Source organism: Plasmodium sp. gorilla clade G2, assembly GCF_900097015.1.
Source record: "Plasmodium sp. gorilla clade G2 genome assembly, contig: PADLG01_00_25, whole genome shotgun sequence".
NCBI classification, from domain to species: Eukaryota; Apicomplexa; class Aconoidasida; order Haemosporida; family Plasmodiidae; genus Plasmodium; species Plasmodium adleri (nom. inval.).
In genome coordinates this window covers 1-16,968 of record NW_021628873.1, presented here as the reverse complement: position 1 = coordinate 16,968, position 16,968 = coordinate 1, and the positions used below count along the sequence as shown (strand labels likewise).

Sequence of the window (16,968 nt, the reverse complement as noted above, 5' to 3'; positions counted from 1 at the left end):
TTTAATATTTTTAATTTATATATATTCTATTTATTTTATTTTTAGAAATATATTCAAAATTTTGTTAAAAATTACAAGAAGCATTATATGATCCAATTAGTTCAAAATATATAAGATTGATATCGGAACAAACGTCTGATGAATCTACATATGAATCTATACAAAATGTTAAATGTATAAATCAACAGAACAATAAAAATGAAGATAATCATGAATTACAATCCAAATCAAGATCTTTAGAAAGATCTGAATTAGGTTTTACTTCATATTAATAATCAAAAACATAAACAAGGCAGTTGAATCCTAGAAGATCCAATGAAGGAAGAAGAAAAAAATAACATTACAAAATAAATCTGTCTAAAAGGAATGAACAATCATTTTACTCAATGAAGATACACATGAATACAAATTAAGACATAATTTACGCCTTATTAACGAAAGATATGCTGATAGTATAGTTGATACTATGGATCTTAATAATAAGACTAAAGATATATTTAAAACGTTCTTACATTATTATATGGCTAAGGAAAATCCAGATAAACAACGGAAGTTATATAAAAAAATTGAAAGTGATATAGAAAAATACAATAAAAATCACGTTATATGTAGCATCCGTAGATTTTGAAAAATATAACGATTATTTTTATATTTGAAATACGAAGTAGATATATACACTGGGGAAAAAATAAGCAAACACAAAATTTTATCAACTAAAAAGTACAAACAAAAAAAAAAAAAAAAAAAAAAAGAAGAACCAAATTCCAAAGTAAAGAATTTTGGATTAATACATCACATATAAAAATTATATAGGAACCAGATTTCTATATTAAATTATTTTTTAGTTTTATATATATATAGTATAATTTTTAATTAAATTTGTTATTTCAATATTTAATATATATAATTATTGTACTTTTTTAGTAACTTCATTTAAGCATATTCATTTTAATACTGATTAGAAAAAAAAAAAAAAAAAAAAAATTATTATACAAATGATATAATGTTATTTAAAAATACGTAATTCTCTTTATGTCACCCTAATATGGTAAGACATATACTTTAAATTTATATTTTTAATAATACATTAATCATTATATATCTCTCTTTTTTTTTTTTGTTTTTCTCCTATATTTGGAGATATATAAAAATATAAATTTAATTATATTTAACATATAATAAAAACTTTGATAAAAAATTAATACCGGCCAGTACTTCAAATGTTTAATAACATATATGCTATCACCTATATACTTTATTTAAATTTTTAAAATCATAAAACATGTTTATGTGTGTACCCCTTTCTAAAATAATAAGGATCTCAATATTTTTAGGTCCAAGTTGAAGATAATTATCTTAAATGACAGAATAAAAACATAAAAAAAATTTTAAGTGAATTATAAAATATACTGTGGCTACCCATTTTTTTTTTTTTTTTAACACTTTAACAATAAGTCGAACTGAAAAACAAATTCATATGAGAACGTATACATTAATAATTTATTAATAAATAAATATATCAGGAATATATATAATATATACTTACAATATATATTGAAAAAGAAAAAATATCATAACACATAAACAACAAGTCCTCCATTTATTTTATTACAAATAATAATATTAAATTATATTTAATTTGTAAATCCTAATTGTTTCCAAAATTCTTTATTGTTTTTTTCCTCCTTATTTCTTTCATAATTTGTGTAATGACTTTCCAGTTTTTAATTACTCTAACACATTTTGAAATTTTTACTAATCTGGCATTATCTCTCTTTATATCCCTTCTTCTGTGTTTGAAGCTGTACATTTTTTGAGCCACTTTATAAATTTTTTTACTTTATTATATTATTATATTTTTTATTTTTTAATTTATTACTTACACATTATTTCTTCCAAATTAAGTTTATTTTACCCTAGTTAACTATGAACCATCTAAAATTATAACTTTTCAAACTAACAAAATTAAATTCTCCTAACTCCTCAACACAGCCAATCAAATTTATAACCAAACATACGAGATTCCTAATATGGTTTTTATTTAATATAATATTACAATTATGTTATAATCAAATTGGACTTATATTATGAACTCTAAACTGAATAAATCATAGCGTTTCTAAAGCAATAATTATTCATTGATAGCATTATTGTACGATCAGAATTAACAGTTTAATGTTTCCTATAATTTAATTCTTTCATTATATATGTTTTGTCTTGTTTTTTTATTTTTTTTTCCAATTGCTCAAAATAAAAATTAAATAGAATTATATATAAATTAAAAAATAATTAAATAAATCATATGATTTTACATATAAAAATAAAAAAAAAATAGAAAAATTTCATTTTTTTTTTCTTATATATATATATATATTTTTGCTATTTTTTTTTTATATTACGGTCTTGGATAATAGTACTAAAAGTAATAAAAATGCATACGAAAAATATATATTTTTCAAAAAAAAAAACATTTTAAACAAATACTTGTAACATAACAATTATTTTCAATTTTTATTGAATATTGAGTAATAAAATATAAGAGATATTTTGAAATATATAATTTTATTTATTCAAATTATTTTATTTTTTTAATATAATAGTTTATATTTTTGATTTTAATGTATTTATAAATAGTGAATACGTTTTATCATTTTACGTGTTATAAAAAATAAATATCTCTATATATTTTTTTTTTATATCTATATATATTTTTATAATAATATATAAAATACTTATCATATATAATTATTATAAAATATATTATCATAAACAATGGGTTAATTAGTTTCCCGAAAAGAGGGAAAATATGTATATATTATTTACCATTTTAAAGGATGTTGTATATATATATTTATATTATGGAAAATAATTTTATTATTAATTTTAAATTGATTTAATTTTATAAATAAATATATAATATGATACTTGATATGTGGTTTATGAAAATAATTTTCTTTTGAGATATGATTTTTTTTTTTTTTTTTTTTTATTTTATATAAGTATATCATTTTAAAATAAAACACGTACAAAGGTGTATATATATATATATATATATATATGTGACCTGTTTTTAATATAAATAAATAAAAAAATATATGCATTATAATTATAGCTTATTTGAAATAAAAATATATTTTTTTTCAAAATAGAAATAATATAATTATGAAAAAATAATTAATAATTAAATAAATTCCAAATTTTAAGAAAAATAATGTTTAAAAATTTTGAGAACAACAATGTGAAATATAAATATGTAAATCTAAATCATAAATTAAAAATATATATGCTTAAAAAATGTGCGCGTATAAACATATGAAGAGAAATATATATATATATATATATATATGTCATATTTAAAGCTTTTTGAACATGTTATGATAATACATATAAATTAAAATTATATGTATATATGTCATTAAAAATATAATCTTTAATTTTATGTAATGCATTTTATATTTCGTCACGACAAAAATGGAATAAATATTATATATATATATATATATATATATATATATAGCATATATTATAATGTGATATACTTTGGTATATAATTTTCCATAATGTTTTTAATTTTGTAAGAAAAATAAAAAATGTACATATAATAATATAAATATATAACCTTAATTGTGTTAATTATAAAAGTATGATAATTTTTTTAACATATATATTTTAAAAAAAATGCCAAGTATATTATAACAGATTATTAACTAATTTTATATTCTCAAATGTGTCAGTAACGTACTTGAAAATGAGAGATAAAAAAAAAAAAAAAAGGCTTATATATATTTTTGTAATGATTGGATGGTATATTGAAAAATAAATATTGTTTTATATTATAAATTGTTATATGTTTATAGGGAAAACATAATATTATATGATTTTTTATTTTTTTATTGTTAAATTATACTAGGTAGCTAGCCAAAAAGAGAAAATAAAAAAAAAAGTTTAAGTTCATGAATTATTTATGTTAACTTAATTTTATATATTTATGTTTAAAAATATGAATTAATATAGGGATAAATATATATATTAAAATATTGTATAAGTGTTTGGTACCTATTGTTATTTGAAAGTAGATAAAACTGGACATGATATGCTAGAAAATACGTTATGAATTAAATGTTAAGTATATAAGAAAAATTAATTTATACTTTAAAAAAAAAATATATTTTTTTTATTTTTGGTAATATATTGTTTTGATATGGGCACAGAATATTTATATATTATTACCCATATAAAAGCACCTGATGAAAAATTAGTGCCTATATTATTTTGGCAACAAATTTTATAATAAATATTTTTTTTATATATAATAATTGTTAAATATTTTGAGTTTCAGAAAATAAATTATCAAGAATTTAAATAAATATACACGAATGGTATGGTATAAAGTCTCATAAGAAAAAAGAAAGAGCACAGGAAAAAGATATGGATTGTGTGCTTGAATAAATTTATGAATATATTATAAAAAAAAAAAAAAAAAAGAGAAGTTATTTTAATTTTTTTAATATATATATATAAATATATATATATATATATACTTTTTTTTATTTAAATTTTTTCTTATACTTGATTTTAAAATAAACGAAATTATTCCAATTTGATTAATGATATTATATATATTTATTATAAGAACGACAATTCATATAAAATATAAATGAATATAAAAGATATGTATTAATGAGGTTTGCTTATTAAAATAATATATGTATAGGTTATAATGTGTATAGTGAAAGATTTCTTTTTTTTTATATCATTAAAATTTGATAATGTTTTAATTTGTATCATAAATAAAATATCACAAAACCAAATATTATGTTTAATAATAAACCATTTATTAGAGAAATGTTACTGTTTTTTATATGTTGTCTTTTGTCAAGAAACTAAAAAAAAAAGTGTACTACTAAATATATATATATTATATGATTAAAAAGAATAGACAATTTTATTTTAATTTTCATTTCATATGGAGGTGTAAGTTAATCTAAAAAAAAAAAAATGATTTAATTACAATAAAGGATAGTGATGTATATTAAATCGGGAAGTATGAATTAAAAATATGTTTTAATTATATTCCTTTGATATAAATATATAGGTACATATATATTGTATGTGAATAAATATTTATCACAGAAACTGTAGCGAATACGTTTTTTTGTTAACGTGGCTATATGTGTGTGTTTTATTTGTTAATGTGTAGATACATTAAATTTGATGGATGTTAATATTTTTTGAGAAAATATAGAAATGTCTATATTGTGGGAACAGGGTTTTAGGGTTTTATGCATTTTCATGATTTTCAAAGATGGATCATCGAAACTCCAAGAATGATACCGAGTATTGTTATGGTTCGTTCAAAGGAGTGTAGATAATAATACCCATCATGGTCATGGTTAACACAGAAGTGTCTCGATGATGATATCTAAATCATATCGCTTGACACAAAAGGATTATATAGGGCGATACTAATGTATCGTCACAGTTACACAGAAGTGTCTCGATGTTGATATCTAAATCATATCGCTTGACACAAAAGGATTATATATAGGGCGATCCTATGTATCGTCACAGTTACACAGAAGTGTCTCGATGTTGATATCTAAATCATATCGCTTGACACAAAAGGATTATATATAGGGCGATCCTATGGATCGTCACAGTTACACAGAGGTGTCTCGATGTTGATATCTAAATCATATCGCTTGACACAAAAGGATTATATATAGGGCGATACTAATGTATCGTCACAGTTACACAGAAGTGTCTCGATGTTGATATCTCAATCATATCGCTTGACACAAAAGGATTATATAAGGCGATCCTATGGATCGTCACAGTTACACAGATGTGTCTCGATGTTGATATCTAAATCATATCGCTTGACACAAAAGGATTATATAAGGCGATCCTATGGATCGTCACAGTTACACAGATGTGTCTCGATGATGATATCTCAATCATATCGCTTGACACAAAAGGATTATATAAGGCGATCCTATGGATCGTCACAGTTACACAGATGTGTCTCGATGATGATATCTCAATCATATCGCTTGACACAAAAGGATTATATAAGGCGATCCTATGGATCGTCACAGTTACACAGATGTGTCTCGATGATGATATCTAAATCATATCGCTTGACACAAAAGGATTATATAGGGCGATACTAATGTATCGTCACAGTTACACAGATGTGTCTCGATGATGATATCTACATCATATCGCTTGACACAAAAGGATTTTAGTGGATAGGATCAAGGTTTATATATTTGCTACAAAGAAACATCGCGTATGTTGTCAAGTAGCTGCAAGGATTGTACTTAAGATACCTCTTTATATGTTTCTTTAAGGAACATGAAGGGGAGGAGGTACTTTATTTATGTATATCTCTCTTTATATGTTCTTGCAAGAAGGAATAAAGAGAGTAATTACTTTAAATATACATAATTTATGTGTTAATTTAAGATATAATAAAGTCGAGGAGGTACTTTATATATATCTGTCTTTATATGTTCTTGAAGAAGGAATAAAGAGGATAAGTATTTTAAGTATTATCTCATTTTATATGTTCTAGTAAGAAGGAATAAAGAGGATAAGTATTTTAAGTATTATCCCATTTTATATGTTCTAGTAAGAAGGAATAAAGGGGTAAGAAATTTAAATACACCTCTTTATATGTTTGTTTAAGATATAATAAAGAGGGAATGTACTTTAAATATACCTCTCTCTATGTTGTTTGATGAAGAAATAGAGAGGATAAATGTTTTAAGTATTATCTAATATTATATGTTCTTGGAAGAAGGAATAAAGAGAGTAAGTACTTTAAATACACATATTTATATGTTTTTTTAAGTATAATAAAGTCGAGGAGGTACTTTATGTATTATCTGATTTATATGTACTATTAAGATATAATAAAGTCCAGGAGGTACTTTATGTATTATCTCATATTATATGTTCTAGTAAGAAGGAATAAAGAGAGTATAAGTATTTTAAGTATTATCTCATATTATATGTTCTAGTAAGAAGGAATAAAGAGTATAAGTATTTTAAGTATTATCTCATATTATATATTCTAGTAAGAAGGAATAAAGAGTATAAGTATTTTAAGTATTATCTCATATTATATGTTCTAGTATGAAGGAATAAAGAGAGTAAGTACTTTAAATATATATAATTTATATGTTCATTTAAGATATAATAAAGTCGAGGAGGTACTTTATATATATGTCTCTTTCTATGTTCTAGTAAGAAGGAATAAAGAGGATAAGTATTTTAAGTATTATCTCATTTTATATGTTCTAGTAAGAAGGAATAAAGAGAGTAAGTACTTTAAATATACCTAATTTATGTGTTAATTTATGATATAATAAAGTCGAGGAGGTACTTTATATATATGTCTCTTTCTAGGTTCCAGTAAGAAGGAATAAAGAGGATAAGTATTTTAAGTATTATCTCATTTTATATGTTCTAGTAAGAAGGAATAAAGAGTATAAGTATTTTAAGTATTATTTCATATTATATGTTCTTTGAAGAAGGAATAAAGGGGTAAGAAATTTTAATATACCTCTCTATATGTTCTTTGAAGAAGGAATAAGGAGGATAAGTATTTTAAATATACCTAATTTATATGTTCTTTGAAGAAGGAATAAAGAGGTTAAGTACTTTAAATATACCTAATTTATATGTTTTTTTAAGTATAATAAAGTCAAGGAGGTACTTTATATATTATCTCATATTATATGTTCTTTCAAGAAGAAATAAAGAAGGTAAGAACTTTAAGCATTATCTCATATTATATGTTCCAGTAAGAAGGAATAAAGAGGTTAAGTACTTTAAATATACCTAATTTATATGTTTTTTTAAGTATAATAAAGTCAAGGAGGTACTTTATATATTATCTCATATTATATGTTCTTTGAAGAAGGAATAAGGAGGATAAGTATTTTAAATATACCTAATTTATATGTTCTTTGAAGAAGGAATAAAGAGGTTAAGTACTTTAAATATACCTAATTTATATGTTCATTTAAGATATAATAAAGTCGAGGAGGTACTTTATATATATGTCTCTTTCTAGGTTCTAGTAAGAAGGAATAAAGGGGTAAGAACTTTAAATACACCTAATTTATATGTTCTAGTAAGAAGGAATAAAGGGGTAAGTACTTTAAATATACCTAATTTATATGTTCTTGCAAGAAGGAATAAAGAGGTTAAGTACTTGAAATATACCTAATTTATATGTTCTTGCAAGAAGGAATAAAGAGGTTAAGTACTTGAAATATACCTAATTTATATGTTATATTAAGAGACAATAAAGATGGTTTTAAGTACTTTAAATACACCTAATTTATATGTTCTTGCAAGAAGGAATAAAGAGTGTAATTACTTTTAATATACCTAATTTATATGTTCTATTAAGGTACAATGAAGAGGGTTAAGTACTTTAAATATACTTAATTTATATATTCTTTTAAGATACAATAAAGGGGTAATAACTTTAAATATACCTAATTTATATGTTCTATTAAGATACAATAAAGAGGGTATGTACTTAAGATTCACTTTCCCGAAGTTTTCCTAGGAAACGAAAAAGGATGGGCGGTATCGATGATCTTTTTTTATAAGTTCTTTTAAAGAACTTAAAGGAATTGAGGTACTTAAAATCTTTCAACATTACTACAATAGAATAAATAAATTCGAAATATAGTACTTTATAAGAATTTTATATGTGTACATATAATGGGTTTCCCCAAATTACATTTATATATATAATAATAAATATTTCTAAGAAATATTGGAATATTGAATTATGGATAATTTATTTGTTCTAATATATATATATAATGATTAGAAATATTTTTATTTTATATATGTTATAGAGTTTCTTTTTAATTAAAAGAAAAATATTTTCTTTCTTATATATATATGTTAGCAATTAAATATTTTTATGGAAATATATGTATGATATATAATCACATATTTTTATTTTTTCCAGTAGAATCTAATAAGTAGATTGAAAATATGTAAATAAAAATTATATATATTTTTAATTTTTTTATTTTAAGCATATGGAAATATAATTTTTTCATTATAATATGTTAATTATATTTTCTGTGATTATCTTATAAATTATCAATATTTTACATATTTTAAAAAAAAAAAAAAAAAAAATTTGTAAATATATTTTATTATATAATGTTAATAAAAATTATAAAAGGAAGAAAAATTCTACACAAAAGATAAAAAAAAAAGAAAACGATAAGAATAATTATAAACATTTGAGCACATATATTAAAATATGGATGTCACAAATTATCATGTGAGGCATATAATAAAGTAACGTCATCGATATTTGTTGATTGGCTTAATAATATATTTAGTTAACATTATATATATGTGTGTGTAGATATTTTTTTATTTTATTATATATATTTTTTCATATTTTTAATAAAATTGATTGTACATTAATTTATGTGTACATATATAAATTTTTATTTATCATATGGATTATAATTAAAATATAAATTAGATAAAATAATAATTTTAAATTATCGCAAAATAATATATATATTTTTTAATTATAAAAAAAAAAAAATACATCTTTTTAATTTTATTTTATGATATGTGTTTATATTATGTGTAATATTAATGAATTAATAAGAATATATCATAAAAATTATTGAAAATGTATAATTTTTTTAGAAAAAAATGAATTTTAAAATAATGATTGTGTATATATATATATTATATTTTTGTTTTTAAATAATAAATATTAGGATTTTTATTTTTTTTTTTATCAAAGTTAAAATATAATTACATGAAACATTATGGTTTATATTACGTATGATATTGAAATGGAATATATATATTTGAATAATTGTGTATAATTACCATTTAGGTATTAAAGTCTTATAATATTAGTAGCACTATATATATAAATATTTGATAAACAAATATGATATACTAATAATAGTAAAACATTAAGATATTGTATTCCTTTTATTTTATAATAATGTTATTGTGAATATTTTTTAATTATAATATATATGTGTTCTGATATATATATTATATAATATTTCATAATATAAAATAATTAAGAAATATTTAAAATATTTTGTTTTTATAATAATATATAAGTATATATATCTTAAGGTTATAAATATATAGATTTGACTGATTAAAAAACCAAAACCATAAAATAATAAAACATAAATATATTTATAATAAAGCATATTAAAAAATATGAGTGCAAATATTATTTTGTATTTTTGTCATATTTTATATATAAATATAATGATTTTTGTATTTAAAGAATACATTTTCAGAATATTTTATAAAAAATAAAACACACTTAACAATATATATACTTGATAATAATTATTAAATTATTGTTTAATAAGTTATTCATAATATTCTTGAATTAAAGACATATACTTTTGTTTAAATATATATAAGGAAAATTGTATATTTTTTTGGTTTTAATTAAATATTTTATTATTTTAGTTATTTTATATAATACAATAAATTATAAAAATATATAAGTCTAATATATATATATATATATATTATAAATTCAATTATTTTTAATTTTGAATTTATATAAATATAATTATTTGTCATAATTTCATTCATTATATATTAATCAAAAAAAAAAAATAAAAAAGTTTTTAATATGATGAATAAAAAAAAATGTAGTATTCTAACCTTTTATCATCCTTCTCATGCTAATCTAAAAGGAACATTACGTTATAACTCATTTAAATTCCTGTGCTTAAGTTTATATGTGATTGGATTTTACTATATTTTTTTGAATGTAAGTTGGTGATATATTTTTTTTATTATTATTATAACTATTTATTTATTTTTTCATAAATTAATTTACTATAAAATATATGTTATATATGTTATATATATATATATATTTTTTTTTTATATAGAATTTTTTAGAAAATGAAAGCTTAGAAATAGTTAAAAATTGTAATGTATATAAACGCAATTTAGGTGAGGTAGAAAAAGAAAGTAACGGTTCACAATGGAAAAGAAATTTGAAAGTTAAAAATGAAGATGTAAATAAAACCAAATCTAATGGAAATATTAAAAGTAATGAACAAAATGTAGAGGAAAATAAACATAGTATTAATCATGATGATAAGAATATTAATGGGGAAAAAAAAAGCAATAATTCAATAAGTGATATAAATTATAATGATTTGTCAAAGAATTTAACAGAAAAGGAATTATTAGATGTTTTAAGTTCATTAAAAGAATGCCCTCCAACAAAAGATCTTGGAAATATATGGACGCACACAGTTCGTGTTGCAAAAGAAGGTTTGGGTGATATAAAGAAAGATTTAAAGGAATCAATACAAAATTATCTAGATAATGATTATTCTGATACTACTTCTTGTATTAAAAAGAAACTTGTATATGCCACTATATGGGAAGAAAACATTGCAAGATTTAATAGAACTGTAGAACGTGAACAGGAAAAATATACTAATGATTTTTTTAATTTAATTAAAGATGAAAGTACACTTGATGATATGAGAAAATTCATTTATTCATTCTTAGAATTTTTTAAAATATTAAAAGAAGAATTATATCAAGACCATCAAAAGGAATTATTTCTAAAAATTGAAAAAGCTTCGGAGGGTGAAAATTAATTATTATAATTTTTTTAAAGAATTATATATTATTTTTAATAATATTATATATATATAAAATATTAATTGGAAAAATATTTTATATGTTTTGAATTGTATAAAACTTATCTTTTATTAGATATTAATAAAATTTATTAAACATATATATTTTTTATAAATATATTGCATTAGATATAAGAATTTGTTACTCCTTTTAATTTATTATTAATATATTGTCTAGAAATAATCCTTTTTAAATTCATATAATGATTTTCATTATGAATTAAATTATTATTCTCCACATATTGTTCATTTAATTATTTTCCATATCCTCAAAAATTGTACGAATTTTCCAACTGATCATCTTCATTTGTTATATCATTATTTTCGTCCATAAGTATATCCATAGATATATTTGTGCGTAAATTTTTTGTACGAAATCCATTATTGTTTCTTGTAATATCATTAGGAGGAATATTTGTAGATCCAAGATGTTCAAGAGATGTTATATCATTACGTTCATTATTTATTTGTGTGTTTGTATTAATTATATTATAATTTTCATCATTAATTCTATTAATATCATCATGAGTTGAGGGTGTTATACCTAATTCATGTTCTTTATTTTCGTTATTCCATTCTTCATTCAATTTACTTAACATTTCCTCTTTATTATTCCATTGGTTGCACATATCTCTATGTCTATCTAACCATTTATTAAACAATTCTATTTGATTACTTATAGGATCAATACTTATTGGTTTTGCAATTCTATTTGTTGATGTATGTTTAGTATGTTTTGTTCCATATAATTCATTTTCTTTTCGTTTTAACAACTCATCATATATATCAATATGTTGATCATTATTTAACGAATCATTAATTAGATCAATTCCAGAATATTTGTCGTTTGATGTAACATATTTTGGATAATCTGTAGTATTAGAGCTAATATTTTTTGGTATATTCCAATTAATATTATATATATTTTCGCTATCACCATATAAAACTCTATCTTGAATGGATGTAATAAAAGGTTTTTCCTCCATACTACTATCAACAATGTTAGGTTGTGTATCCATATAGATCTTATCATCAATGATATTTTCATTAGGTAAATCCTTTGGTATATTTTGTAAATATTGCGATATAAAATCCTCTTTTAGTTCATTCCACTCTTCATTTGTAAGTTTATTACTACTATCATTTTGGTACTTAGATGTATCATCATATGTTGTTTTGCTACTTGGTTTTAGTACTACTTCAATTAAAGTTTTATATTTAGGTGATTTATATGGATATATATCATTGATATCAATCTCTTCATATTCACTTTCTGATGAAGTAATATCAGAGGAAGATATATCACGAAGATAATCATCTGGTTCTTCTCCTTCAACATATATGTACGTTTTTCCTTTATATTTACCATATGGTACATATCTATTGGACGACTCATTTGTAGGTATACTATAATCGTTTTGTGGTATATCAATAACACGAAAAAGTTTCGTAGGTCCAAGTTGGGGTTTTTTCTACAAAAAAAAAATATATGTATATGTATGTTTGGATATATATATATGTATGTGTGGGTATAGGTATATATGTATTGAGATATATATGTATGTAAATAAATATAGGTAATTGTTTTTTTTTTTTATCATTTTTTATTTTAACTTAATTTTTTTTTGTATCTTTTTCTGATTAATTTTCTCATTTTAATTTTAACTCCATTTTTTTCTCATGATTTTTATTTAAATGAATTGTTTTCTTCTTTTGTATTTAAAGTAAATTTTTATATATATTTTTTATTTAAATGAAGTGTTTTTATATTTTTTTTTTCATAAAATTTCTCATTTTGTATTTTAATTACATTTTATTTTATTTTATTTTATTTTATTTTATTTTATTTTATTTTATTTTATTTTATTTTATTTTATTTTATTTTATTTTATTTTATTTTATTTTATTTTATTTTATTTTTTTTTTTTTCAATTATTTTCTGATAAAATTTCTCATTTTTTATTTTAACTAAATATTTTTTCTACATTTCTATTTTTTTTTTTTTTTTAACTGAATATTTTTTGTGTATTTTTTTTTATTTAAAATATTTTTCAATTTCATTTTTATAATGAAATGTGTGAAATATTCTTTTTTTCTTAACAAATTTTTTATCTATATATTTCTTTTTTTTATTTGAACAACTGTGTTTCCATATATTCTTTTTTATATTTAACCAATTTTTTTTAACTATATATTCCTTTTTTTTATTTCAACTAAATTATTCCCATATATATTCTTTTTTTTATTTCAACTAATTTGTTCCCATATTATTCTTTTTATTTTAACATATTTATTTCTGTATATTCCTCTTTTTTATTTTAACAAATTTGTTTACCTATATATTTCTTTTTTTTAACAAATATATTTCTATATATACTTATTATTTCAACTAAATTTATTTCCATATATACTTTTTATATCAATAAATTTTTTAATCTGTATAATTTCTATTTAACAAATTTATTCCTATATATTCCTTTTTTTTTTATGTAAAATTTTTTTTGTGTATTTTTCTATTTAATAAAAAATTATCAATTTCATTTTTATTTTGAAATGTGTTAAAATATTTTTTTTTTCCTCTCTCTCTCTTTTTTTTTTATTTCAACATATTTATGTCTATATATACTTTATACATGAACAAAATTATTTCCATATATTCTTTTTTTTTTCTGTTTGAACAAATTGTTTTAACTATATATTTCTTTTATTTCAACTAAATTATTTCTATATACTTATTATTTTAACAAATATATATCTATATAGTTTATATTTCAACTAAATTGTTCCCATATATTTATTTTTTTAACAAATATATATCAATATATTCCTTTTATTTTAACACAATTTTTTTTAACTATATATTCTTTTTATCTCAATAAATTTGTTCTTATATATTTCTTTTTATTATTTTAACAAATAAGTTCCCATATATTCTTTTTTATTTCAACATAATTTTTTATCTATATAATTTCTTTTTAGCACAATTGTTGTTATATATTTCATTTTTTGTATTTCAACAAATGTGTAACTATATATTCCTTCTATTTTAACACAATTTTTTTTATCTATATATACTTATTATTTCAATTAAATTGTTCCCATATATTCTTTTTATTTGAACAAATATTTTTTCTTATATATTATATTTTCTATTTCTAACAGATCTATTCCCATATATTCTTTTTTCTTTCAAAAAAATTTGTTTCCATATATTCTTTTTTATTTAAGCAAATTTATTTCTATATATAATATGTATTTCAACAAATATGTTCCTATATATATTTATTAGTTTAACAATTTGTTTTATTTATATATTCCTCCTTTTTTTCTATTTCAACAAAATTATTTCCATATATTATTTTTATTTCAATTAAATTATTTCTATATATACTTATCATTTCAACAAAATTGTTCTTATATATTTCTTTTTTTTTTATTTTAAGAAATATATATCTATATAGTTTATATTTCACCAAATTAATTTCTATATATTCCTTTTTTTTTATTTAAATGTCAATAAATTTTTTTATCATTATATTTCTTTTTTCCTTTCAACAAATATATATCTATATACTTTATATTTCAACAAAATTATTTCTATATATTTTATTTTTTAACAAAGTTGTTCCTATATATTGTATTTTTTAACATAATTTTTTTTCTATATAATTTCTTTTTAACACATTTGTTCCTGTATATTCCATTTGTTAACAAATTTTTTCTCTATATATTCTTTTTTTTTCTATCAAATTTATTTCTATATATTTCTTTATTTTCTTATGTAAATTTTTTTTGTGTACTTTTTTTTTTTATTTTAAATAATTTTTATTACTATATATTCCTTTTTTCTTTTTAACAATATTTTTCTAAATATATATTCCTTTAATTTTAACACAATTTTTTTAACTATATATTCCTTTTTTCCATTTCAACAAATTTACTTATATATATATAATATTTACTTGAACAATTTTTTTTTATCTATATATACCTTTTTTTTATTTTAACATATTTGTTTTCATATATATTCTTTTTTTCTTAACAAATTTTTTTATCTATATATTTCTTTTTTATATTTCAACAAATTTATATCAATATATTTCTTTTTTATTTCAACAAATTCTATTCCTATATATTCTTTTTTTTATTTCAAACAAATGTGTTCCTATATATTCTTTTTTATTTTAACAAATTTATTCCAATATATATACTTTTTTATTTCAACAGATTTATTCCCATATATTCTTTTTTTAACAAAATTGTTTCCATATATATATTAATTTTTTTAACACAACTTTTTTAACTATATATTCCTTTAATTTTAACACAATTTTTTTATCTATATATTCCATTTTTTAACATAATTTCTTATCAATATAATTTCTTTTTAACACAATTATTATTATATATTTTTGTTTTTTTTATTTTAACAAATTTGTTACTATATATTACTTTTCTTAACATAATATTTTTATGTACATATTTCTTTTTTCAACAAATGTGTAACTATATATTCCATTTTTTTAACACATTTATTCCCATATATTTTTTTTTATTTCATCAAATTTTTTTAACTATATATTCCTTTAATTTTAACACAATTTTTTTAACTATATATTCTTTTTATCTCAATAAATTTGTTCTTATATATTCAATTTTTTTATTTCACCAAATTTTTTTAACTATATATTCCATTTTTTAACACAATGTTTTTTTCTGTATATACTTATTATTTCAAATAAATTGTTCCCATATATTTCTTCTTTTTTATTTAACCAAATTTTTTTTCCCATATATTCTTTTTTATTTTAACAAATTTGTCACTATGTATATCTGTTTTTAACATAATTTATTATCTATATAATTTCTTTTTAACCTATTTGTTCCCATATATACTTTAGATTTCAACAAATATTTTTTCTTATATATTTCTTATTTTTATTTCAACTAAATTATTCCTATGTAATTTTTATTTGAACAAATGTGTAACTATATATTCCATTTTTTAACAAATTTATTACCATATATTCTTATTTTTATTTCAACACAATTTTTTTTACTATATATTCCTTTTATTTTAACATAATTTTTTTATCTTTATATTCCTTTTTTTTTTAACAAAATTTGTTTCCATATATTCTTTTTTCTATTTCAACGAATTTTTTTTAACTATATATTCTTTTTATCTCAATAAATTTGTTCTTATATATTCCATTTTTTTATTTCAACATATTTATTTCTATATATTCTTTTCTTT

At 19.2% G+C, this 16,968-nt stretch overlaps 2 protein-coding genes and 1 pseudogene across 3 annotated transcripts; 2 read left to right on the top strand and 1 right to left on the bottom strand.

The window, feature by feature from the left end:
- The first annotated feature begins 101 nt into the window (after positions 1-101).
- Positions 102-628, top strand: PADL01_0020400 (annotated as a pseudogene). The gene is made up of 2 exons: positions 102-255; positions 393-628. Coding segments are annotated over exons 1-2 (390 nt in total).
- A 10,050-nt stretch (positions 629-10,678) lies between these two features.
- Positions 10,679-11,669, top strand: PADL01_0020300 (Plasmodium exported protein (PHISTa), unknown function; the record flags this gene model as incomplete). Its single annotated transcript, XM_028680440.1, has 2 exons — positions 10,679-10,819; positions 10,944-11,669. 2 exons carry the CDS (start codon positions 10,679-10,681, stop codon positions 11,667-11,669), a joined length of 867 nt encoding a protein of 288 aa, XP_028541218.1.
- A 311-nt stretch (positions 11,670-11,980) lies between these two features.
- Positions 11,981-14,116, bottom strand: PADL01_0020200 (erythrocyte membrane protein 1 (PfEMP1)-like, putative; the record flags this gene model as incomplete). The annotated part of the gene is made up of 2 exons (XM_028680439.1): positions 11,981-13,183; positions 14,102-14,116. 2 exons carry the CDS (start codon positions 14,114-14,116, stop codon positions 11,981-11,983), a joined length of 1,218 nt encoding a protein of 405 aa, XP_028541217.1.
- Between the last annotated feature and the right edge of the window lie 2,852 nt (positions 14,117-16,968).